Source organism: Oncorhynchus nerka, linkage group LG24 (assembly GCF_034236695.1).
Source record: "Oncorhynchus nerka isolate Pitt River linkage group LG24, Oner_Uvic_2.0, whole genome shotgun sequence".
Classification (NCBI taxonomy): domain Eukaryota; kingdom Metazoa; phylum Chordata; class Actinopteri; order Salmoniformes; family Salmonidae; genus Oncorhynchus; species Oncorhynchus nerka.
Window position 1 is genome coordinate 64,523,689 of NC_088419.1, and position 26,270 is coordinate 64,549,958.

Consider the following 26,270-nt stretch of genomic DNA (forward strand, 5'->3'; position numbering starts at 1 on the left):
AGGCCCAGCCAATCAGAATGAGATTTTCCTCACAAGAGGCCTTTATTACAGACAGAAATACACTATATATACAAAAATATGTGGACAACCTTCAAATTAGTGGATTCAGCTATTTCAGCCACATCCGTTGCTGACAGGTGTATAAAATCGAGCACAGTCATGCAATCTCCATAGACACACATTGGCAGTAGAATGGCCCTACGGAAGAGCTCAGACTTTCAACGTGGCACCGTCATAGGATGCCACCTTTCCAACAAATCAGTTTGTCACATTTCAGTCCTGCTAGAGCTGCCCCGGTCAACTGTAAGTGCTGTTATTGTGAAGTGGAAATGTCTAAGAGCAACAACGACTCAGCCGCTAAGTGGTAGGCCACAGAAGCTCACAGAACAGAACCGCCGAGTGCTGATGCGTCTAGCGCATAAAATTGTCTGTCCTTGGTTGCAACACTCACTACTGAGTTCCAAACTGCCTCTGGAAGCAACGGCAGCACAATAACTGTTTGTCGAGCTTCATGAAATGGGTTTCCATGGCCGAGCAGCCACACACAAGCCTAAGATCATCATGTGCCAAGCGTCGGCTGGAGTGGTGTAAAGCTCGCCACCATTGGAATCTGGAGCAGTGGAAATGCGTTCTCTGGAGTGATTAATCACGCCTCACCATCTGAACGTCAGACTAATGAATCAGGGTTTGGCTGATGCCAGGAGAACGCTACCTGCCCGAATGCACAGTGCCAACTGTAAAGTTTGGTGGATGATAAATAATGGTCTGGGGCTGTTTTTCATGGTTCGGGCTTGGAACCTTAATTCCAGTTCAGAAATCTTAACGCTACAGCATACAATGACATTCTAGACGAGTCTGTGCTTCCAAATTTGTGGCAACAGTTTGGCCCTTTCCTGTTTCAGCATGACAATGACCCTGTGCACAAAGCGAGGTCCATAAAGAAATGGTTTGTTGAGATCGGTGTGGAACAACTTGACTGGCCTGTACAGAGCCCTGACCTCAACCCCATCAAACACCTTTTGGGTGAACTGGAACGCCGACTGCGTTGGGCCTAGTTGCCCAACATCAGTGCCCAACCTCACTAATGCTCTTGTGGCTGAATGGAAGCAAGTCCCCGCAGCAATGTTCCAACATCTGGGGGAAAGCCTTCCCAGAAGAGGGGAGGCAGTTACAGCTGCAAAGGGGGACAAACTCCATATTAATGCCCATGATTTTTGGAATGAGATGTTCGACGTGCAGGTGTCCACATACATTTGGTCCTGTAGTGTACTCCTGTTTCTGTATATTGGTTATTCATTTGGACACTTTAAAACTGTGTTTTTACATTGGGCTATTTATCTAAATGTATTTTCAACAGGAAGCAGCTACAGTATTATTTTCAACTTAAGTTTTAGGAATACAAATTTAACTTTCAACATGAATTTCCAATGGTATTGTACTTAATCAGGTAAAAACTGCTGAATGAGTCCAAACACATGCTGTGATTTATTTGCTGTGATTTATTTGCTGTGATTTATTTGCTGTGCTGTGATTTATTTATAGCAGAAATCACCTAAACGGGTTTGCCCTGCCTAGTAGTAGGCTTATAGGTATGGGATGAGATGCATCCCCTACCCAGGTACAAAAGTCCTCCCACCAGAGCACTACAACCACAGAGCTGTAATTATTGATGGTGCTTGCGTGCAGCTGTGAAGGGAAGCACATGTGGTTGAAGCTCACAGAAAAGACAGGAGGGAGCAGGGGGTATAGAGTGGCGAGCTGGGGCAAGGCTGTAACATCAACAAAATCCTCAACATCAAAAGGGAAGATATACTACTGTGTAATGTCATGCAGAGGAACGATTAAGCTACTGTACTTCTCTATACAATGTTAATGGTGCTAGGTCTCCATCCATGTAGGCTACAAAACCTCATCACACCGTGTGTGGGGGTTCGAGGTGGTTATTGGTTACCTTGCTCCATGTTACAGCTGCCAATTAACTTCTCTGCCTTCGCTTGGAGGTTAGATGAATACTGTAGATGTTGTAGTGCGTAATATAAATAGCATCTTACGTCGGTACCATCGCCCCCCGTAGTTCCCTGCTGCTCCGTCTATAGCCCTCCTCCAACACTCCTCCACTAGCGCACCACCCCTTCTCCGCTCTATCGCAGCCAATGAGATTCTAAACCATACAGACTGAATAACCCATAAATGGTTTGAAGGAAAAGGGTTGCTTGCATTAGCTGTTTCCTTTCAGTGAAGACTTACCCTTTTAGTTTTGTTTTATTTTTTCGGACCGTTTCTTTTCTCTGACGCTCCCGAAGAGATTTCCACCCACGGCTCGCCTCTGACACGCTGCACACACTGCAGGCTCACGTTCATCCACTCACACGCGCCTTCTTTATCCGATTGTCATTGGGACCACGCGCGCCCAGCACTAGGATCGACTCCTTCAGCTACCGATTTTCTTTATCCACACGAAGACTAAATACGTGCTGCTCTCATTTCGCTTTATCCTCCTCAACCTAAAACAAGAATGGTCATGGTGAGTAGGGAACCATTTGTTTAGCCTATGCTAAGGCATCTGTCTTATAAGCTATATATATCTTATTATTTGTCTACATTTAATGAGCTGCTTTGAGTAACCGTCATCATTGCATCTCTGCAGCAGTATCCGAGCCAGGTGATACACTTCCGTATGGGGTTTGTGTTTGAATCCGTAGTGAGCCTATCCCATTTTTGGGGGGCGCTTTGTTGTTTCTAGATGTGTCGCTCCTGCAGGTGTGTGTGTGTGTGTGTGTGTGTGTGTGTGTGTGTGAGAGAGAGAGATTTACAGTTTGACGTGAGTATAGAATACAACTTTATTGTCCATCCAGGATGGACATTTTTATTTTGCTTTACCTTATATTAAAACGATCACACACATACATTCTCACATCACACACTTCTAAAAGTCAGACCGTTATATTGCATACACTAAAAACAGAGGCCACTGATACATTCATTCACTCACAATGCACTGTTAAAATAGATAGCTATGTGCATATCAGTAGTAACCTGTGTTAACCCAAGGCTGGTTTAGTTATTTAACAGCCTTTTTTTATTTTTTTAACTTAAAATTAGGCTATATAACATTTGTATTTAGAATTTGTTTTAGCAATATCTAATGATATGTTTCATGAATTGCAAATTACATGCATTTTAACTGGATTCCCATCCTTATTTGAATAAGATACATGCAACAAATATCAGCACATATGAATGTGTACAACTAGCCTAGTGTATATTTGCAGACTTAATCATGCATGCAGTAATAGCTAATTTATATACATAGTGCTGTTCAGGCATCCTATTACCATAGTGCCTGAGGGTGCAATCACTCTTTGTGCTCACTCAAGCAAAGACCTTAGCAGCGATTGATTGCTTTGCTGGTACCAAAAAGCTTTTATTTGCCAAGCGCTCCTTGCATCTGTGAGGCTACCAGAGTGAATGTGTTAACTTTGTGGAGGAGTGGGCTGGAAAGACAGGCGCAGGAGCCAGTGAGAATGCTGCAGCACACGCTTCCAGAGAGAGGGGAGCTCTGACCTCACAGATGAGGAGGAGACCGGGGAGGGGGCTGCAGCCCAGAGCTCACGTTGAAGCCTTTTACATTCTCACCCAGCCGCTCTGGAAGAAGGGCATGCCTGCTTTCACAAGCCGCCTACTGTCTGACCATCACAGAGAGAGAAAGCAAGAGACAGAGCTCCAAGTGAGGGGGACATTTGCTCAGGCGCTGGGGAGAGAAAACAGCTGCCGGCTCACAAATGGAGTGGAATGGGTTTAAAATGGTAAGGAGGCTGCAGCCTGCCAGCTGCTTGTTGTGTCCTTGCATCCATCCGACAGCCTGCAGCAGTAGCACCATGCCTCACTCAGTGTGCCTTCCTTCCCCAACAGTTAACGGGGTGTTTTTCATCCAGTTTTGGGAGAAGGCGATGGGTATAGTCATTGCTATGAGAGGAAAAGCATGGAGGCGAGGGGCAGTGGAGAGGTTTCGGGGATCGACACCCATTTTACGACCATGAAGTGGTGCGTGAATCTCCTGTCCTCCCTGTAGGTTTGCACAAACGTAAACTATTCATGTTACCTGTGCAGAGCAAGCGTAAAGTACATTATTTTATCTGATATTTTGCCTGCATGATATTGTTCATGATGTTGTTCATTGTAAATAGTTGATGGTACTTTTGTAGGTTTGGTATATTTGTGTTTTATAGTGCACATTTTGGTAGGTTTTCTTTTTGTAATGTTTGACAGTGTATGTACTGTAGGCCTACGGTTGTGAATTGCATTTGTGAATGTGTAGTGTATCAGAGGGAGATAGGTTTATGTAGAAATGGAGAGAGAGAGAGTGTGTGTGTGTGTGTGTGTGTGTGTGTGTGTGTGTGTGTGTGTGTGTGTGTGTGTGAGATGCATGCCTGCATTGGTGTACATTTCCCCTCACTTAGACAGGTTTTTAAAGAATCGCCTGTGCCTCCTCTGCTTCTGCCTCTGACGCTGCTGGTAGGTCTTGTCTGTGCTGCATGGTGGATGTTTGTGCATCCATTGTTGACTAAGGGCTCAGAGTCACTTCCTCCCCGGGCTGTCCCCCGGCTGGTGGGAGGCAGTGCCTGCCAGGGACTCAGTTTAACTCTGATCCATCCACAACAACAACATACAGCCAAGTGGCAGGGCTGACTAACCAAATCAACAAACACGTATTTTTGTAAAACCTTTCTGCATTCACAGAGGCTGTTTTCCCTGACTTCTACATTTCCATAGACATATCAAACATTATTTTACTGTATGCTGTTAATAATAAGCTGAATAAAATGTTCAAATGGCATTATACTGCTTTTAAAATGTTGTCCCTGTCACAAAAGGAATTTGCCAGCTTCCATATTAGCATCTTGAATGTGGGAAGCATTATTCATTTTTCGAAGTGAATATTTGATCGTTTGTGTGTGGGCTTTTCCGTGCAATCAAAATGCTAATTGAAAAGAAAGCAATTCCCAACCATGGTGACACTGATAGCACCCTGTCTCCCTGACTGCTCTCTGTAGCGTAGTGATGGAGGGGTTTGCCAGTAACTCCGTGCTAAAGGAGGGAGACGGGGACGTTGGGAGTGATAGAAGGAAGGAGAGGGGGGGGGGATATCTAACGCTAGTGTTTACGGTGTGGAACTGAGCGTGCTCCTCATCGAGCAGCACCCTGCTGTCTGTCAGTGGGGCTCAAACACTGGGCAGTGTCACCACACTTCTACTGCCCTCCATTAGAGTTACAACACTTTACTATCCAGCACCAATCTTTACTATCCAGCACCAAGGTTACATATCAATGCTAATAAGTAGAGATACTCAGATGAATATAAAGTAGGGTTTTGTGAGCAGCTGGATGGTATGCCACAGACTGGTGTGGGTAGAGGAGGGGGCTGCTGACCTCAGTGGGAGAACTGGGGGTGAGTAAAGAGCTGTGGATGGTGTGGTTCAGAAGGTGGGAGAGTTTGCACTTGACGGTGCTAACACGCATAACAGTGGAGTGTCAACGGGACTCTCAGATTCTCACAGTTGGACAGGGAGTGAGAGAGGGTAAAGAGACGAATATGAATCACATTTTATAAGATCAGGTTGTGTTCTCTTTGCTTAGGCTACCATTGGTGTGAAGAGAAGTCATTCTAAAACGGACCAGTATTGCCTCAAACAGCGATAGGATCTATAGGTGAGGCAAGGTCCTCCTGGAAGAATACAATTATTTATTTATACCTGAATCAAGTAATGGTGAAGGAGGTATAAGTACGGGTGTAAGAACAGTATTAAAGCTATTAGAGGTTCTGCCGAACAACCGTGGTGGTGGTTTGTGGTGATTAAATTAGCTTGCTCCGCCTTAGATTCTGTGCCCTTGAGAGTAGTGCTCTTGAGAATAGTGTACTCAAATCAAACATGTAAAGGTAAAGTTCAGCTTGCTGAGTGCTATTTCCATCCATCCATCCAATCAGGTATGAAATATCATGGTTACATTTTTATACATGTAACAACGGGATGTATTTGAAAGGATTACATGATAGATGCATGATGAACAGTAACATATTGGCTGCAATATAATACTGAATAGGAAATAAACTGCTAAAACATCGTTTTTTTTGTCATAGATGTCTTGTAGTTAATGTATTGTATCCTATGCTGTGCTGTGCAGATGCAGTTTGTCATAGAGTTGAAAAGAAGTACAACTGACAAGTGTCCAGATGTAGATAGACAAATGAGAGCCGGATTAACTAGTAGACAAATTAAGAGAGGAGTGAGGCTGACTAAAATGGACAGTGGAATACTTTGCCATTACTCAACAGGGCAGTTGACTTCTACCCATCTGTAATCAGTGCATAATATCAATATTCAGTACTATCCCTGTCATAGAGGCATCTAACCATTCATTACAGCAATATAACTGACCACATGCCTCGCCCTTAGATCTGAATCAATCTGTAGAACCGTTGAATAGCCAGATGTGGACAAATAAACACCCCGCAGCTCTCCAATGTTTTGTGTGAGATGTGATCGTGTTGTTGCTGTTGACATGCTACCGTGCCTAAGAGAGGACTTGGACTGAGCCTCCAGTCCCTGAGCAGCGTGGGTAATTATTCACATGCAACTCCCAGCAGAAATGCCACATGGTCATGTTGGTGTCCTCTCAATCATCTATCTCCTGCCTGCTATAGTCACTAACATGGCAGTATCTTAATCAACATGGTGATTTGTTAAATAATTGCGTGCTTTGATTATTTATGCCCTGAAGAGGGATCTATAGTAATTCATTTGGATTGAGATTTAAAGCAGGATGATAAATCACATATAGTAGAACATTTGCTTTGTAAAGTAGATTCACATTTTAATTTCAAACTTATGCCATAAATGTCTCTCGTTTATAATTGATTCAAAAACGCTTTTTGTTTTATTGATAACACTATGCATTTGCATGAATTGGAAATGAAGGAAATTATAACAGTTGAATCCCATAAGCATTAATAAGTGTCCCTATAATTGTTTTGGTGTTATCAATATTACTAATGTAAGCAAGAAAAACACGCATTTTCCACATAACTTAGCCTATACTCAGACAAAAACAGTAAGGACTAATGAGCTAATGCCCATTTGAATAAGCCGCTCTGAACCATTGTCTCAAATATATGACTTTGTTATTAAATATTCCTTTTGTGTGAAGACTAAACATACATGAATATTAACAAAACGGTTTTGTTAATAATGTAATAGGCTTCCACAGTGATATCTTTTATTTATTTATTTAAATGTCCCCTTTAGAAAGGAGAGATGAAGGAATTCAGCTGTGAGGGGGAACTGACTTCACAAATACAAGCCTAATTCCTTTGGCGGAAATTGAAAGTACCACAGACAGACAATAATCGGCTACAAATTCTTAGCGCAAACAACCCGGTAGCAAACACAGGGTCATGCCCTTGTTGTTTGTTGCTCCTGCTTTTCTGAGTAAATATACTAAAGGAAAGTAAGGAAATAGATAGATATTAATATATCCTCTCTATCTCTCTTCATTTTGGGTGGCAGGGTAGCCTAGTGGTTAGAGTGTTGGACTAATAACCGAAAGGTTGCAAGTTCATATCCCTGAGCTGACAAGGTACAAATCTGTTGTTCTACCCCTGAACAGGCAGTTAACCCACTGTTCCTAGGATGTCATTGAAAATAAGAATTTGTTCTTAATTAACTGACTTGCCTAGTTAAATAAAGGTTAAAAAAAATTCAAAGATGGAAGTAGAATGCTGACTTCCATATTTCTTCTCTTTCTTCATCCTCCTCTGTATTCCGTGTGTTTTGGTATTCATACATACTTTTGGATTTGAGTGGCAGTTACTCCTGAGACTGTGCCCAAACCTCACACTCCTCTGATCTACATTTTGCATCCCATTAAAAGGAGAAAAGAAAGCAGCAGCAGGCTTGGTATCGTTAGCAGTTGCTCCGGCTCGCTGTTCAACGTTGCCAAGTAAAGTGGCCAGTTACTGTGATAAAGGACGTTTCAAGGTCATCCCTCCAACGGGATTTTTTTCACAGCCTGGACGGCATCAAACATTTATATTTCTGTTGCCGGATGAATTATACATTTAACATGCAACATAACAACATGCAACAAAATGGCACTGCTGGTTGGATTACAAACAAACACATTAGGCCTATCGCTTCCCTACATCGTTACACACAGTCTGCACCATCAAATCCTAGTACTGTAAATATAAACAGGGGGAAATATTCTGTTTCTACTTGCTGTAGGTCAAGAGAAAGAAAGGGGAGGAGGATTAAGAATGAGATGGAAGGAGGAAGGAAGTACATTTCCTAGTCAGATCTACCCACAGACCCGTAGTGGGCAGGGTACCCACAGGCAAGGGGTCAGGGTGGTGGAGCTGACAGAAGCTTCCCCAATCCCTATTGAGAACATAAAAGCGTTACTGCCTAAAAGTCTATGGTTCATACCTTTATTTTTCTAACGCTGTCAAAAGCCGAGGCAAGCATGAGGGCGATGAGATTTGATCACTAGGTCGTTCCACCTCAAAAAGCACAAGAAAGAGGATTTCAACACCCACCATCTCAGATTGTTCTAAAATCATTTCTGTAGTTCATAACAGATACAATTAGCATTCCTGAAACATCATTTTATTGAATTTGAGAAATTAAACTAATTGAATCCCCCCAAAAATAAAAAATAAATACATATTTGAATCCTATAAATTAGAATGTCCAATTTGGGTGCAATCAATTAGCTTAATTTATCTGAGATAAAATAAAATGCAGACAAAATAATGCTTCAGGAATGCCAATCACACCTGTTTCTAGCTACAGACACAATTTCAGAACAATCTGAGATGGTGAGTGTCATGGCTATCTGAAATGACATCGAACAATTCAACTGCCATCAGAGGTTTTCTCATCTGGGAAAGGGATTCATCCTGTCAATGCCTATACCAGTGTTTCCCAAACTCTATTCTGGGGACCCCAAGGGGTGCAATTTTGTTTTTTGCCCTAGAACTACACAGCTGAGTCAAAGAATCAAAGCTTGATGATTAGTTAATTATTTGAATCAGCTGTGTAGTGCTAGGGAAAAAAACTAAAATGTGCACCCCTTGGGGTCCCCAGGACCAAGTTTGAAAAACGCTGGCCTATTCCCTTCATATCAACTGTAAAACGTTCTCCTCAAACTAGATGGAAAGATGAATTTTACTACAGATATCTATCAAGACAGATAAACATTTGAAGCAATTAACATTACTATCAAGTTGGGATCCAGAGAGATAGATATCTTCCAAATACATGTCTCCCCGGCATGCTATTGATATAAAACTCCATTCCAGAATGTTCCATGGAAATAGCCCTATATTTTCTGGCACATCCTATATGAACATAGATAGTCTCCTGTGGGCATTTTCAATTACACTGTACCATGGCAGAAGGAGATTAATCTTCTATTTTGAATGCATGCCACATTTGATGGTTTAGTTGATATGCTGGAGGGGTAATCTTAGCTGTGAGTATACATTTAGGCTTTGTCTTCTCACTGCAGCAGAAGCTAAATTTGAGTAGATTTTTGTTTGTTTCCGATTTTCTAATGACCTAATATGCTCCAAGTTAGTATATTATATTACAAAAACAATTGAGGATTAGTTTCACAGATGCACTTTTTTAATATATGAATATTACTCATAATAGAGCTTGTATAGTATGATTAGTACCAGTACAATTAAATGTATTGCACATGGATAGATATAACAATGGATGCTAATACAGAACATACTGTACATTAAACTGTCATACAAGGACATTATATGTAATGAATCTGTCTCTCTTGCTCTTCTCAAATAATGTATTAACTGTCTCCGTCCAGGTGCTTGCTTTTCTGTATTTTCGATCGTTTTATTGACTTAAGATAGCTGCAAGACGAAAGGACAACCTGTCATCTATTTGATTATATGAGCTCCAGTTCAGATCCTAATCAATAACCAGATTAGCTCCTAGCAATGTACTGTTATCATGGGCCTTGGAATGAAGCCCTGTGCAACGGCTGGTGTCTGTGTGATTTAGCTTCCTGTGTGAGCTGCAAGGCCCCTGACTGTCAGGAGAAGGCAGGCACACATTCTGGTCATTGGAGACACACAAGCAGGCAGGCAGGCAGGCAGGCAGCCTGGGAAGCAGCTGATGGGGCAGCAGAGATCATAGGCAGTGATTAGATTAGGAGGAGCCTTGCTCTGCTCTGGCTGGGCCTCTGTGTGTGTGTGTGTGTGTGTGTGTGTGTGTGTGTGTGTGTGTGTGTGTGTGTGTGTAGGGAGCCTGGGACTCTTCCTCTCCCTCTCTGTCTTATAGGCAGGCAGACAAGGCTTTGCCCTAATGCAGCTTAGTTTCTGGTCTTTTACCTACAGGCTATTTGTACATCTATACCTGTTTTACCCAAGCAAATATGACTCATCCTAGCTTCAAATCAGCATGAATTAAAAGTAGAATCAGGGGATGGCGTTTAGGCATGTGCAAAGGTTTGATGAACTAGAATCCAAAGTACATTAGTTCATTCTAATTTGAACAAAAAAATGTAAATATTTAATTACAACTAGCCTGGGGATTTTACATATAATTTCTATTTTAGACATTACGAACAAGGAGAGGAGCTTATTGTTGGTCAGGAACATTGATGCCTGCACAGGTGCAGTGAACTGACACCTGGTGTTGATGCAGTGGAACCATGGCTTCTACACTGGCTAAAAACAACCTCAAGATGGTAATGAGCTTTCACTTAAAATACGAACTAATATAAACCAAGACTGCATTGTACTGTAGTCACCTTCATTCAGAAGTATCCCACTTGTGTAGATGAGGGTCCAGTCATGTAGTAGTGATAGAGTGGCGCGGGTGCGTGCATAGTGAGAGGTGACAGTGTATTGACCCTGTCGTTGGGAATCAGCCTTAGGACTGGGGTTAGCAGACATGGGTGGTATTATTCTCTCTCTCTCTCTCTCCTTTAGTTAAACTGTATTAAATGAAATAATGTAATCTGTCATGAAGACTTAATAACCTATTAAGGGAACATTAATATCCCACATGAGCGGTGTGATTAGACCAATGCACATGTAGTATTGATGTTTTGTCAGTGATGAGGCTGTGAGGCTCTCTGAGTGGACCACTGTGTTCAGTGTTCAGTCTCAGCTGGCCTTTTGCAGCCTGTGGATATCACAGCTCCTCTCCCCATGCTGGCTCATGGACAGGACCCCCAGAGGCCCCTGGGCCCAGGGCTGGGGCCGAACATGTACGCCTAGGGTACAGGGTACGGCCAAGCTGCCAGGCAGGTGGCCAGGAGTTCTCATACCACTTCAGGGGAGGGGAGGATGGCACAGGTCAGTGGAGCCACACAAATTGAAGTGTCATCTCAGAATCAAGATGCTCACCAATTTTCTGCTTCCATGCATTGGTGCGGAGTTGGGATTTAGCCAATGTACAAATGGCTTGAGTCCACCTAGGGTTTGGCAGTGGCAGGAGACTGCGGCCCATAGGTCCCTATGGTCACTGTCCGTGGGCTGCTTATTCTCTAGACTAAGGCAGTTTACAACTCCAATGCCACGAAAACAAATCAGGAAAAAGCTCACTGCAGAGAAGATAGATTACATTTTGATTGAATTCAGGCCTAATTATAATTCAGTTGTGTAGGAAAAAGTTTCAGGCTCTCCCAATGTTTCCCTTCTAGTGGTTATTAAGTGGTCTTTTGTTTGCAATTTGAACTTTCCTGAAAGTAGTCTGGCGGACGTTTACTTGTGCTTTAGTGTTTGCTTTTTTTAAAGATAAGTTGTTTTTCCAATTACCATCAGAGCTGGGAAGAAGGAGAGGGTGATTTAAGATGCTAGCAGAAAGCTTTAACAGCCAGTGAGTTAGAGTGAGAAATCCATTTGATGCACATGGTGCTTTCAGAAGTGGAGAGTAACACTGACAGACTTAGCTGTCGGATCTGAGATTTAGCCCATGGTCAAAGAATGTCAGGCTGGGACCTTCTAGTAGCAGACCTTGGATGCATTTCATATTTATTGTATAACCAGTGTATATTTTAAGTTTGTTTTGAGGATACATTCTGAGATTTATATAAGTGTCTACAGTTGGACAATATAATAAAGAATTGATGAAATTGAAACAATGTAAGACTGATGTCTCCAAGGTAGTCTGAGATTAGACTAGATGTAGCTGTGATATTTAAAGAGCTTGACTCTGCTGCAGACATCTTCTGCAATTAATAGCGGAGCGTTGCCTTCTCGTCTCCTGACCTTTGACCCTAGAGAGTGTACGTAGATTACTCAGTGGAGAGGCCAAGAGAGGGTTCTGGGAAAGTTCTATCGATCCCATAAAACAGTGGACATCATAAGGGGAAAAAGTCAAGCAAAGTGAAATGGAAAATTGCTTACATACAGCACTGAAACATTTATTATTCTGAGTCACACAGAGAAGGGAAGAAAAAAATCAATTTGGCAAAGTAGATGCGGATCGATGTTGGTGGAGTCAGGCGGGTGCGGCGCAAGGTGTTCCAGATTACTTTCCTGATTGATCCGACCCAGCTTCCGTCTGACCTGCAGGATGACTGAAAAGGCAACGAAAAATAAAAAGATTTTTTTTTAAAATCTATAGCATGGAGGGAACTTCACTGACCTGGAGTTAGGATACAAAAATCATATAAATGTGTCTGAATCGCTTTGATAACTCAAGTTCCCTCTTACTCTGAAGCACTTTGAGGGAATTGGTGCATACTGGGGTTTCAATGGTTGAGTTTGTGACCTACCCTCTCCTTGAAATGAGCATTTCAATGGATCGAGGACACTATGACCTTTCACTGTATTAGATGACAGAATTACAGAATACTTTACTGTACGATGGACAACCCTTTGATTAAAAAATATGAAATATTTAACAGATTGGATTTCATTCTGTGTTTTATGATTGAACATGTCCATGTAAACAGGAAAATCTGAAAGGATAATTTTACTGATAGTCTAATGAGTCAGTGTATAATATCCTGTTGGGGTCATCCTCTGTTCTAGCATATAGGAGAATGCTGGGATGTGGCGAGACATTGAAATCACAAACAACCATCCAAGTGACCTCCATTTTGTGCCAGGCGCTATCAGTTCAATTATACTACTGTCGCATTCTGATCCACTGCAGTGTCTCCTCTCCGCATCCATCCCAGCAAAGTCACGGGAAATTGATTGTCTAAGCTCGTTTGGGCAGAAGAGGTCTGCCTGGCAGTAAAGTGGCGCTTTTACAGTGTCACCGTGGCAGAGGAGAGGCTTCTGGTCATGTGAGATTTGCTAGATGACGCAGGCTGCGGAGGGAGATAATGTCCTCTGTGGGCAGTTATAACATTTTCTACATGACTGCCATACCAGACACACCTCAGGAGCTCAAGGAGATGGGGAGCCCTTACAGGGTGTCAAATATTGGACACACTAGAGAATATATGGATTATATAATAACTCTGTCTAATGTCTGCTGCGCACAACCAAAATATATTCCCTGAATAATGGAAATTGTACCCATGAGCGATTGCTCATCTGTTGTTGTTGTTTTTTACGTAATTGCACTGTCCCTTCATTTGAATATTATTTGAGATGTTATCAGGAAGTGTGTGTGTTGTGTTCATACTGGAGAGAGCCAGACCGACATAGAAAGAGGGAGAGAATCACTGTTAGTGGCTGTATTGATACACTTGGCTGCGTATCTGTTATGCTACTGGTAATAAAACAATAGAATGTAGATTTCAGCTACCATACGTCTTTATCGTATATCTAATACCCACTAAAATCTCTCAATATTTCAGCAACTGTTTGCTTGCTTGGAAATTGGTTTTAGAATAGATATTTGTTTGCATAGAGTTAATATTGTAGCTACAGTATGTGAATACAAAAGGAACACAAACTACCCTTTTGCTGCAATACTACCCACAACCTCTCAGTAGAGTGGGCAGTACATCATTTGATCAAATGTTTTGGAAACCATAGCCAATGTTTAGTCCTACACCTGCTTGCTGCTTTTCACCATGTTTTGGGACCTCATTTGAACATGCTGCATATTATGCTTACTTTGGCAAAATCATTCATTTTAGACTCGCCCATTCAAAGCTATCCATAGCAGATGGGGTGAAAAATGCTTTTTAATGTTTCACCTTTGTTTAACATCTCTTTTCAGGTTAGCTTTCAGAATTCTAAATGAGATTAAAACTCAATGGGGAAAAAAGGATGTTGCATGATCAATATGCCTTCTCCTTTAAAATGGACGTTGGTCCACCATGTTGGGCGACCTCTTATGTCCACTGGGTATCCAAGCCTTGGGGGCATATCTATTTAAGGCTATCCAGCCCATGCTGCTTTCTTTGGCTAAAAATAGGGGTCTGTGTCATACCTGTATTCACTTTGACAAATCCTGTGTATATGATGGTTCAGGTTGACTCAAGCAGTGTATTGTTTCATCTGAATCCCTGTGAAAGGGAAAATCTAGATCATAAGAAAAAGCTACATAAAAAATGTATATTACCATAAGTATTAATCCCCCAAAGATGAATGTGTAATAATACAGTATGTTCTTTATATTCTAAAGCTGTAATATGTTGCTATAACCTTCGGTCTTCACCTAAACTAAAACAGAGGTGGCATCTGGTAAAGGAAATGTACCCATAATTCATTGGTTCAATTTACATTCCCCAAATTATCAACCCAAACATCCTGACACACGCCGACCTATCAGCATACACAAGCTGCCCCTCTCTATTCCCCATTCCCCTCTCCAACTGACAGTCCATTCTCATTTGGAACCCCAATAACACCCCCCAGAGTAAGAATGGTCTCCTCCATCACCTGACCCTGACTGGTTACATCCCATTGCATTCCTCTACCTTCTCATCCCTCTGTCTGGGAGAGTAAATGAAGCAAGTGGTCAGCCTCAAAATCCTGGTGTTACAGCTTCAGCTCTATATTCTGCAGAGGATACTGCTGCCTGCAGCCCGCAGCTCATTTGAGGAGCTGTCTTTGTCAAGGGGCTTGTTTACTCACCAGGAGTGAGAGGGATATCCACATCGTTAATGCTACAGAGGTCACCATAGTTCCCAAGTCAGGTCTATCCTCCTCTCCCCAAATAGACCACGTCATACTCAACACCAACATTACAGTAATGGTCCCTTATCTGAATTATACCCAAGTCTCAATGAGCAGTATTCCTATACAGAAATCAACCCCTACCTGGAAGGAAGCAAAGCCACCTGTGTGTTTTAGTGTGGCTGGTGACCGTAAGGCCTGTGTAGAAAAACAAGCATGTTAAATCTTGACCCTGAAACCTCCTAGGGATCGACAGAGACACAGTGGCGTCAGGCAGAACTCCCGCAGCTACAGGGCTGGGCAGAGAAGGGATTGCTGACACAGCCAAAGATGGTAAGGAGACAGCCACAAAAATGGCTTTTTACCCGACATTATCAATGGTGATGACAGTGCTGCTGAAGGAGCAAGCCTGTCTGTCTGCTAGGCCAGAGGGGAGGGGCCCTGATGCAGGCCGGCCGGGCAGACACACTGCGCCAGCTACTTTTTCTGCCAACCTAATGTACTGTGTGCTGGGAGGATGCTGATTGATTTACTGTGAGTGGAAAAAAAGATGTAGAGTAAATATAGCTTTATATATAATATAAATATGTGAATCTTTACAATATTGGATGTAAAATTATAATGCTTTAACCATTCATCAACCTTAATGTACATGTTTTAGGTCCTATAAATATAAATGCTCTAAATTTTGCATCCAAATGTTTTTATGTCGGCTATATATTTCCCCTTCTGTAATTTTGTTCTTGCATCTGGTGTGTTATTTATTGAATAATGAAGACAGTATAGGTAATGGACAATTTATGCATTTTGTCAAGTTGTGATGTACGATATGAGAAAATATTCCAGCCTTGCAAATCACTTCTTACCTCACTCCCAATGTGAGGTAATGTTTCATAGTCACATAAATACAATCTTATTTCAAATCTAAATAATACACAACAAAATCCTTGATAATAAAAACCCATGACATTAAATCACCGCTACATAAGTATTAAGGATAGGCCTGGATGATGTGTTTCTGTCGACTCACTCATCTAAAGGGGTGAACTTTAACCTCTTCTAATGGACCTCTATCCCCTCTGTCTTCCTCCACACAGACACAGCCTCCAGAGACACTGCCTTACTCACGCCTTGCATGACTCACACACATTAGATTCATGAACCAATATTTATTTCCTACACTCTGAACCCTCTAAGGCCTCCATTTTAGTCCAGAGGAAGCAGGTCCCTCCCACACACCATGCCCAGTGGCATTAATGGAGGCTGTAAATCCAGCATTGTGTTTCAGCCCGGTCAGGGGAAACCAGCTCTAATCTGAAGCTAGTGTTAGCTAGCTAGCGTTCTGTTGAATCAGTAGGCCCGGTGTCTGTCCTCCGGCTGACGCTAGAGCTCCTTTGAAGGCTTTGCTTGTGTGCTGTAGTGCCTCGGCCAGGAACCCAGAGAGACCATGGAGATATTGCCTTTCTCAGCACTGGGCTACTCTGTGGGAGAGTAGAGATACCCAGCCACTGAGGCACAATGGACAGCTGAGCATGGGTAGTGCCGGTGGCAGGGGGTAGAAATTATAATTGGTCAATCTGGGTAATTCAAGGTAGCCATTTTTTTCCCCTGGTGAAAACTCAAAGCACACGTCCCATGGAGTTGAAAGTATTTTTGACAGAATGAAGCTCAGCAGGAAGTGTAAACAAATTTAATAAGGCCCCCCAATCAACTTTGTTACTGCTAGGTACTTTATCCCTTCTTCCTCGCTGTCTCCATGGTCCTTCTTTGGTGGAGTGGTGAGGATACTGTCAAAAGCACAATTTGCATGCAGAATAGATCATGAGCGCTTTTAAAGAGGCGGTTCTCTGTTTGTATTCTGCTGTGTGCTCCAGGCATTATCTTGTGTGTTGTTCCATTGTAAAGTAGACTGGTGTGTGTGGAATGAGAAGATGGGGGTTGAAATGATTCACATTCAAGTTTATTTATGATATACCCTCCTCCACTGTAGATAATGTATGTCTCAGGCTTGAGGTTCGTGTTAGAAAACCAAAGGAGAAAACAATAGAGTTGAGATCTACATGACTGATAATGATTGTTCAGAATATTGTGATAAAATATTGTCTATTTTAGTTTTTAGACCAGTTTTCAACAACATCATTGCTATCAAAACATTAACTTAGCTACAGTCAGATGGGGAAACCTTTCTAAATATGCTGGTTATATATAACATTGAAGTTTGTACCTCTATTCAAAACCAGCATATTTAGAAAGTATATATATATATATATATATATATATATATATAAATATGCCCAAACCTGTGTTAAGATCTTTCCTTTTCTATGATTTTGATTCACTTTTGATTCAAACAGCAGAAACATGTAACCTATTTTCCTCATCTTTTAGATCTTTATTTAAATGACACCAAATTAACAGTCATTTTAGAGGTGAGCTTTATACTACCGTTAGTTCATTTTGGTTCACCTCTGGAAGTGTTTACCTGTGTTTTTTTCCAAGGTTCTTTGTTAAAGGTGCAATATGCAGAAATCTCTCTGCCATTTCCTCGATGGTAGAATTCTAATAGTTCATTTAGTTTTGTGACCAAACAAGCATTGTATAGTGTAGTGAATCATTGTAAAATCCAAACCGCTGTGAAATATTTTTTCAATAACCAAAGATATATTTTCAGCTGTTTGAAGTTGGTGTACAAAACCTTAAGTTAAAGACGCAAAAGCGAAACTTAAGAATGGGAAGCATAGAAATAGTGCACAGAACAGATCTACCATTACTTAGACTTGCGTTCGATGAGAATGACAGATCTATAACTCACATTTCTGTGTGAATTTGGTCGGGTCACCCAAAAAGTTACATTTTGCAGCTTTAATGATTTTGTATAGTTGTGTTGTACAAACACTGACAGATTAAACTCAGAGTCTACACAGCCACAGTGTCTCTGGTACAGACTTTCAATAAAACACAGAAAAGTAAATCAGTGCTCTGGCTGTTGTTCACACTGTTACATTTCCCTATATCGTCTTTAGTTAAAAGCCCATCAAGTTTACCTTTCAAAGAACCTTGTTTGGGGTGTTTTCACCCCCATGTGGGGCAGATGCTTTTAACAGCAGGCACCCTGAGGTTCCTAATCTGTCACCCTATATCTCCAAACACAAACACACCACACCTCGCACAGACCTTCCATAAACCTCTTAGGCTCAGCTTCTCTGTGTAAGTGGATGATGGTAATCAACTGACTGTAACCGAGAATCAAATAATACCATTAAACACACAGATTTTATGCTAATGGCTGAATATATTTGGTGGCAGTCTTGGGATCTTGAAATAAGTGTTTGCCAGTAGATAAGCACATCAGACTGCCTTTCCTCAGTGCCTCCTCCCTCAAGGGCCTGCAAGCTCTACTTCAAACACCTGCTCTTAAAGCACACTGCAAAACCAGCCGCAAATGTTCCCTGTGACAGACAGCAGTGCCCCGCTGAATCGCTCAAATTTTTACCACTCTCTAACTGCACCAGCTTTCAAAGCACAGAGAAGAACTAAAAAATATCACTCATGTCTCTAACAGCTATGTCTGCATGAATATGTAGGAGTTTAAGTTGCATGTGTACATATAGTGTTCACTTTATGGTCTCATACTGTGAGTTAAACTTGGTGTTTCTTTTGTCTGAGTTTTGATGGCCTGGAATGTAGATTTGATGTTTACTGTGTTTATGTGAGGTCCAATAATGAATCATGGTTCTCAGATTGAGACGCCATACCTCCTACCCCCCCTTTAATTGTTCTTCTTCCCGAACCCTTCCCTCCCTCAGATAATCAGCAACATGGAGCCTCAGGTGACGAACGGCCCCAACGGCACCACGGCTAACGGGCCGTCCAGCAACAGCCGCAGCTGCCCTTCACCCATGCAAACTGGAGGCCCCACCGACGACAGCAAGACCAACCTCATTGTCAACTACCTGCCCCAGAACATGACCCAGGAGGAGTTCCGCAGCCTGTTCGGCAGCATCGGAGAGATTGAGTCCTGCAAACTGGTCCGCGACAAGATCACAGGTACGATGAAACACTGGCCATGGGAAGAAAGGAAGTGGGTGGGTGTGGTACAGGGTGGGATGGCATGGTGCCAGAGGCCTATGATCCTGGACAGTACTCCAGCTGGTTACTGCAGAGCAGGAGGATGGGGCTTGGCCTGGAGCTGGCCGGTGAGCAGCAAAGTGAAGAAACCCAGTGCTATGTGGCACAGGGGTGTTTAAGCAGCACTTCCCAGCTAATCATGCCTCTAATCCCAGCCTAGTGGCTGTGTGGGTGGTATAGCAGATGGATGGGGGAGGCTGCTCTGAGATAATGCCAGATAATGGCTTTCATTTTAGATCCTACTTAGTGACACTTCTTCCTTGATAATCTCATTAAAAAGGGCCAGTGTTGAAGAGCAACATCTACTCTTGACCATGAGAAGCAGCCAGGCTAGACAGTGGCTCAGGCAGCAGCAGGCTGATGGAAGTACAGGGCCATCTTTTACAATAATGGGCCCGAGCTGGCAGGAAGGTAATGTGTAGTATATATAAGAATAGCACCTGGAAACCACACTCTCCACTCATTTTACATATATTTTTTCCATGTTTGATGCACAGTAAACAGTGAGGTCTAACAATTTATATCGGAGAGAGTAAAAAGAGACATCATAGAGTAATAATATGACTTTAGCAGATGCTTTTATCCAAAGCAACTTAGTCATGTGTGTATACATTTTACGTATGTGTGGCCCCAGCGGGAATAAAACCCACAAAATGTGGTGTTGCAGGCGCCATGCTCTACCAACTGAGGCACAAAGGACCACAAGATTACCAGGAAGCTCTCACTGACCTAAATGGGAAAGTAAGGCCATTTCTGAGAACGTTGAAAGTTCTTCTCTACCATCCAAGGTCTCTGATGACTTAGGAACACAAAGTGTGTTATAAATATCCCCCTTCTCCAGTGGATGTCTGTGTTGTGCTCCCATGGGTGCAATTTCGTCGTTGAAACTTTTAGACTAACAAACCGTTTCTCCCTCTCAGTTGAGGGAATGCCAGGAGGCTGCATGCACAACTACTTGGTATCATTATCTGACTTTCGGGGAGGACTATTTTTTAAGCTTAATATACACCTGAGCCCTTTCTTGTGCATTTCCAAACATACCTTTCTAGACATTTGACCAGAATACCATGTAAAACACTACATTCTCAAACACCACATACAGGACATTAATGCATATGGACCTGCCCTTTCATAACTGTATGTACATTTTTTAAGTACAGAATGTGAAATTCCTTTACACTGCCGTTCAAAGGGAAGGAGGATGTCTGTGATGACAAGGTGATGAGAGCTTCCTAAGCCCGAGCGTTGTATGAGACAGGCTTCTCTTTTCTCTGGACCGGGTGCTGTCAGCTTTGATGAAGCGAGAGCGGCGTGAGGTACAAGCCCACCCGGCCACTCTGCGCTCGTCTGTCAGGCCCGCTCCAGCTCAGTGAAGTGCCACCTCAGATTGTTTACCCTGCTCCCCACGCCTTTCTTGCTGCGCATGTAATACACCAGGGACCTACAGGTTAATCTTTTATTTAAGGCAAACTTACACGCACATCGCTAGAGCCCACACATGCCCTTACTGACTCTGGCACATCACCCTCTCAACTTTCTCTCAGGCTGAAGACAAAACTAAAGAGAGACACAAAGTGAGTTGTATTGTGTGGCAGCAGGTTACACTTTTCAGTGGGAAGGGAGTGAAGGACAGGGTGTTTGAGGTGTTGACTAAAACAGAAGTTTCTCCAACAGACTTGTGTGTATCTCTATAAAGACGGTATTAAAATCCTAATCCTCAGTAAAAATGCAAACGTCTTCGGCCAGAGCTGAAGCATCACCGTCTCTGTCTGCCTCTAATAACATAAACATACACCCTTGGGGAGAGATAGTGATATTCTTGTGGACCTGGTAACATATTGAATGACAACTTTTAATGGAATACATTAGGAAAGTTTTAATGATTCTGGTCATCAGCATACAGAGAATGGAAATGACTGATCAGGTGACACCAAGGCAGGAATTGGATCATTGTCAGTTGCCCATTTTTCTGGATAATTTTGTGCACTAGGCTGCATTTCTTTAGGAAAATAAATGCATTTGTATTTATAACCAGGGAAGCTAAAGTCATTCTGCTACCCAAGAATAGTAAAGCCCCCTTTACTGGCTCAAATAGCCGACAACAGATTGTGTTTGACCAGATGCAATGCTATTTTACAGTGAACAAATTGACAGTATTTCAGCATGCTTATAGGGAAGGACACTCAACAAGCACTGCACTTACACAAATGACTGATGATTGGCTGAGAGACATTGATGATAAAATTATTGTGGTACGGTCTTGTTAGACTTCAGTGCAGCTTTGACATTATCGATCATAGTCTGCTGCTGGAAAAACGTATGTGTTATGGTTTTACACCCCCTGCTGTAATGTGGATAAAGAGTTACTTGTCTAACAGAGCACAGAGGGTGTTCTTTAATGGAAGCCTCTCAAATATAATCCAGTTAGAATCAGGAATTCCCCAGGGTAGCTGTTTAGGTCCCTTGCTTTTTTCAGTTTTTACTAACAACATGCCATGACTTTGACTAAAGCCAGAGTTTCTATGTATGCGGATGACTCGATACTATACACTTCAGCTACTACAGCGACTGAAATGACTGCAACAGTCAACAAAGAGCTGCAGTTAGTTTCAGAGTGGGTGGCAAGGAATAAGTTAGGGAGGGAGGCACACAGTACTACATAGAGTCATGACTACATGGAGCTCTATCAAGTAACTGACACAAGCAGTAAAATTAGATTTAAACAACAGATTAAAAAAACACCTTATGGAACAGCGGGGACTGTGAAACAACAGAAACATTGGCACAGACACATGCATACACACACACACACATAGATTTAGTAATGTAGATATGTGGTAGTGGTGGAGTAGGGGCCTGAGGGCACACAGTGTGTTGTGAAATCTGTGAATGTATTGTCATGTTTTAAAATTGTATAAACTGCCTTAATTTTGCTAGACCCCAGGAAGAGTAGCTGCTTATGGGACTTTCTGGAGCAGTGCCTGAGACAGCGTTTTTCCACCACCATCAACAAAACACCAAATTATGGAATTTCTCAAAGAAGAATGGTGTCGCATTCCTCCAGTAGAGTTCCAGACACTTGTAGAATCTATGCCATGGTGGATTGAAGTTTTTCTAAGCTCTTGCGGTTCCATCATTTGTTTTTTGTTGTTGTTTGGCAGTTACCTGTACATTCAAAGGATTCACAGTCAAAGCCAATGTGTTTTATTTACTTCCAATACATGGTCTGTTGCTGGAACTGTTTGTTTACCAAGCTCTTGCGCAATCAAACGTTCCATAGTGGTGAGCATCAGGAATGAATGTCAGTGCTTTGCAGAGTGGAACACAGTGTGTATTCACCCTCCTCCGGTTCACATGAATCTCACTGGTTCATATAACAATTAATATGATGCAAGCGTGCATAAAATAGCTTAGAACGCTGATGATAAAAACAGTATGATATAAAATACTTAGTATGACAATGAGGCTGGTAGCTCTTAAATTGGACCAAAGTGAAAGATAGAAAACAAACTCTGCACCACCTTAGACATACTAGCAGATACATATTGACTTCATTTCAAATCGCTATCATTTGTTAAATCCAGAATACATGAATATACTGTAAGACAGAAACCATAGAAGGTTAAAGAAGGCATTAATATACCTGGTATGGGACGAGATGAACACACATCTGACGTCTTCTCTTAAGCCAGGTATTACAGACCAGCCAGGCCCATAAGTAAGTGCAGATGCCTGGAACTCAAAAACGTAAATGTGTGTTCGCAATACATTTTTAGAATCCCAGGGATAAAACACCCTGGCTGTCTCCTTTCTTCTCCCCCCACTCCCTGTGCTGCTTGAGTGGCCCATACATGGGAGAGGGAGAGTGGGCCAGTCAGCCAGTCCCCAGATCTGGAGGACCATCGCACTCCTCCGGCTCTAGCGGCTGCTGCCACTGTTGTCATATCCAGGGCCTGACGTCATGGAGCTGGGGTGTCCCAGATTCACAGGGGTCCTCTCTCCTGCTACTCTGCTATCCTCCCAGACATCCTACACATTTTGAGCTTCCATCCAACTCGCCTCAGGCAGCAGCCACCGATTGGGAGGAGGGACTGGGGGTGGGTGGGAGACTCCTGCATATTACAGTTGCTGCTACCTTGGCAACCCTAGAGAACAGACATCTGAGCGGAGGCAGTGTATGCGTGGAATGTTTATTTGGTCAGCAATTTAGTCACACTAATGTAAGCACATAGCTATAGTAAGGCTGTATTAGTGTTTGAATGCCATTATAGTCAAATGTTTATATTATGACCTAATGTTTGTCAATTGTTCAGTGTTATGCCATTGCTGTAGGTATAAAAATGAAATATGGCCAAAAATGCAAATGGTAAACAGTGGCATACAAAATGCCCTTAATAGCTCTGAGTCCACATTTGCTGTAATCAAATTACTTTTGCTATTAACAGCCAGTTAGAATGAACTGAGCCTCTGTCAGTTTTTCGTACTAGAAGCACTTACCGCAGCTAAGTGGTTTATGTAGATTTAAAGTGTGAATTATGAATGTATATTCAATCATATCATAAAACTGCACATTAGGTGATTGTACTTTCTTTAGGAGATTAGCAAACAAAACCTAACTTCTTGAACTTTAACAGCATAATACTGAACTGGGAACTTCTAGAAGTTTGTATATGTGTATTTGTCGGAATTTAAGTTGGTGACTACTCTCGCAAATATTTTGGAGAGTGCTGGTCCGTGAAAAATAGTCCCCAAGTTGCTGTTGCAGCAAGGGTAAAATGTCAGGGAACCAACACGATGATACACATCTGTTTTGACAAACTGGAATGTTTTCTTTCCTCCTCCAAATCTTAAATGTGGCTAAATTTAAGACTGACCAAACCAATATGCCTGTTTCTACCTCAGGAACCTGGTGCTATCAAGGTATGTTACTGTCAGCTTTTCATAGCACTGTCATCCTGTGCACAGTGCACTTTCCCCCTCTTCTCTCTCATCCCATGGCATCTTATATGACAGATTGATGCCATTTTCACTGACAGGGATGGAGTGGGGACTCCGAGACACAGACCGAACGTGGAGGCTTAGAGAGAACAGGTTGTAAGTCATTAATACAGAGCATCGCAATGTTGTCTTAACCATTGTGAAATATTAAGGCAATTCTTATTTTTATGAAGGGCCCAATCACAGAAGGATATTGTTTACTACTAGGTTACAGATCATGTCTTGTGTACAGACATGCATGTTAATAAATGGAATGGAGGTACTGTAACTATCTACGGGGTACTTAAAGGTAATAAATACATTTTTATTGGTCGAGTACACATATTTTCCAGATGTTATCACGGGTGTAGCGAAATGCTTATGTTCGTAACTCCAACAGTGCAGTAATATCTAACAATACAAAACAATAGGAAGGAAGGAAGACCATACGTGTATGGAAGCCATGACAGAGGAGGCCCCAGTGGGCAACTCTCTTTCCACACGGTGTGTGTGTCTGTGGTTCTCTGTGCAAGTCACCACATCGGGAGAGGCAGAACACCCGCTGGAAGCACACTCATTTTATCATCTCACACATTCCGCAACCTGCTGCTCTTCAGGAAACAAATAATGACTTAGTCATACTGTAGCACCACCGAGAGGAGCCACTCACTGGAAATAGCAGTGATTTGCCAAGGAAAAGCATTTGGTACACTGCCTATTTCCCCCTCGTATTTATTTTTTGACTGTACGGGGAGCGGTGAAGACCTGGTGAGGTGGTCTCAATTACCCCGGCCCGCTCTCTCATCAGTAGTGGTTAGGGCTAAAACGGGACAGCTGTTATGAAGCATTATGGCACTGCTGTGTTAATGTCACAACTAATGAGCTCAATTATCCCCGCGCACGTCTGCTACGAACCAACGCACCACTCTGGATCACAAAGAGGGGGGGATCCACTGTCACACACAACTATTGGCCCTGTGCTTTTAGCTCAACTCATCCTAATGAAGGAGCTCAGCACGATCCCACTACTAACATTACTAAGCTGTTTATTTATGAAGAATATCCCTTTTAACTGATGTTAAGCATAGTCTTTTTAGTTTGTACATGTTGTTCAAACGCCTCCAGATTTGGGGATGGGATGGGATTGCTGTTGTTAGGAGCTGAAAGTCATGGAAAATGAAGATCTATCCTCATTAAAAGCTAATTAAAACTGCAATGCATCATTTTGGTTTGGGGTTTTAATTGACAATTAAAATGTGTAAGTTAATGTATCCATTAGACAAATTAAACGGCATAGGGATCATTTCCTGTTTGCTCTTCCATTAGAGGGTATTTATTATGCTATCTTAATGGCATTTTCAGCTTCCTGGGATGCCTTTTTTTCCAGATGTTTGTCTATAATTATCCTTAATGGCATTTGTACAATCCTTCAAAATGGCACTCAGCCTTTCTAGTGACACGTGGATCTAGATTCCTATATATAACACAGTAAACAACCAGAAAATAAGCCTTTATACAAAAAGCTAAAACATTTTTGTGCTAAAACACCTGCACTCTCCTGGACAGCTGTACTGTAGTAGTAGCTTTGCTGTGATGTGTAGAACAGCGTTGAGGCATGTTGTGCTGCGCCGTGCTGAGCTGTGCTGTTCTGAACCGTGCTGTGCTAGGCCTGTGTATTTATTTCAGTCAGGCATCGTGCTGGGTTGAACCTGCTGGGCTGCGTGCGTGCAGAGCAAGTCGTTGTTGTGAAAGGCCAAGACAAGTTTGCCTGCCAATGTTGGGCCACAGTCTGCGCACTACCGCTTTTTGACCTTGTCAGGGTGTGTGTGTACACTTTCTATTTACTGGGTACGTTTTAGTGGTATATTCACATCAGCGGTCCATAGTTTGCAAAAAATTGTTTTTTACATGCAGTATGAGTGTATGTTTCTGTGCGTTGGCGTTGTGTCTCCGGGAAGCAGTCAGCCCATGGACCCCTGCTGTGGGCTACTCTGTTACTGGTGGGTGGAATCCCCTCTTGGAGCTGCCTCGTGCTGAAAGCAGCTGC

General features: G+C 42.4%; 1 protein-coding gene across 4 annotated transcripts in view; it reads left to right on the forward strand.

Moving 5' to 3' along the window:
• LOC115108425 (ELAV-like protein 4) overlaps window positions 1–26,270 on the forward strand; it is a 68,370-nt gene that overhangs the window by 15,871 nt on the left and 26,229 nt on the right. For 3 of the 4 annotated variants that reach the window (XM_065009053.1, XM_029632722.2, XM_065009052.1), the window contains exons 2-3: window positions 15,365–15,451; window positions 18,925–19,165. In XM_065009053.1, the coding sequence (XP_064865125.1) occupies window positions 15,365–15,451; window positions 18,925–19,165 (328 nt within the window). Of the gene's footprint in view, window positions 1–2,215; window positions 2,525–15,364; window positions 15,452–18,924; window positions 19,166–26,270 lie in introns of those variants that run through there. The other variant, XM_065009054.1, reaches the window with a different exon arrangement.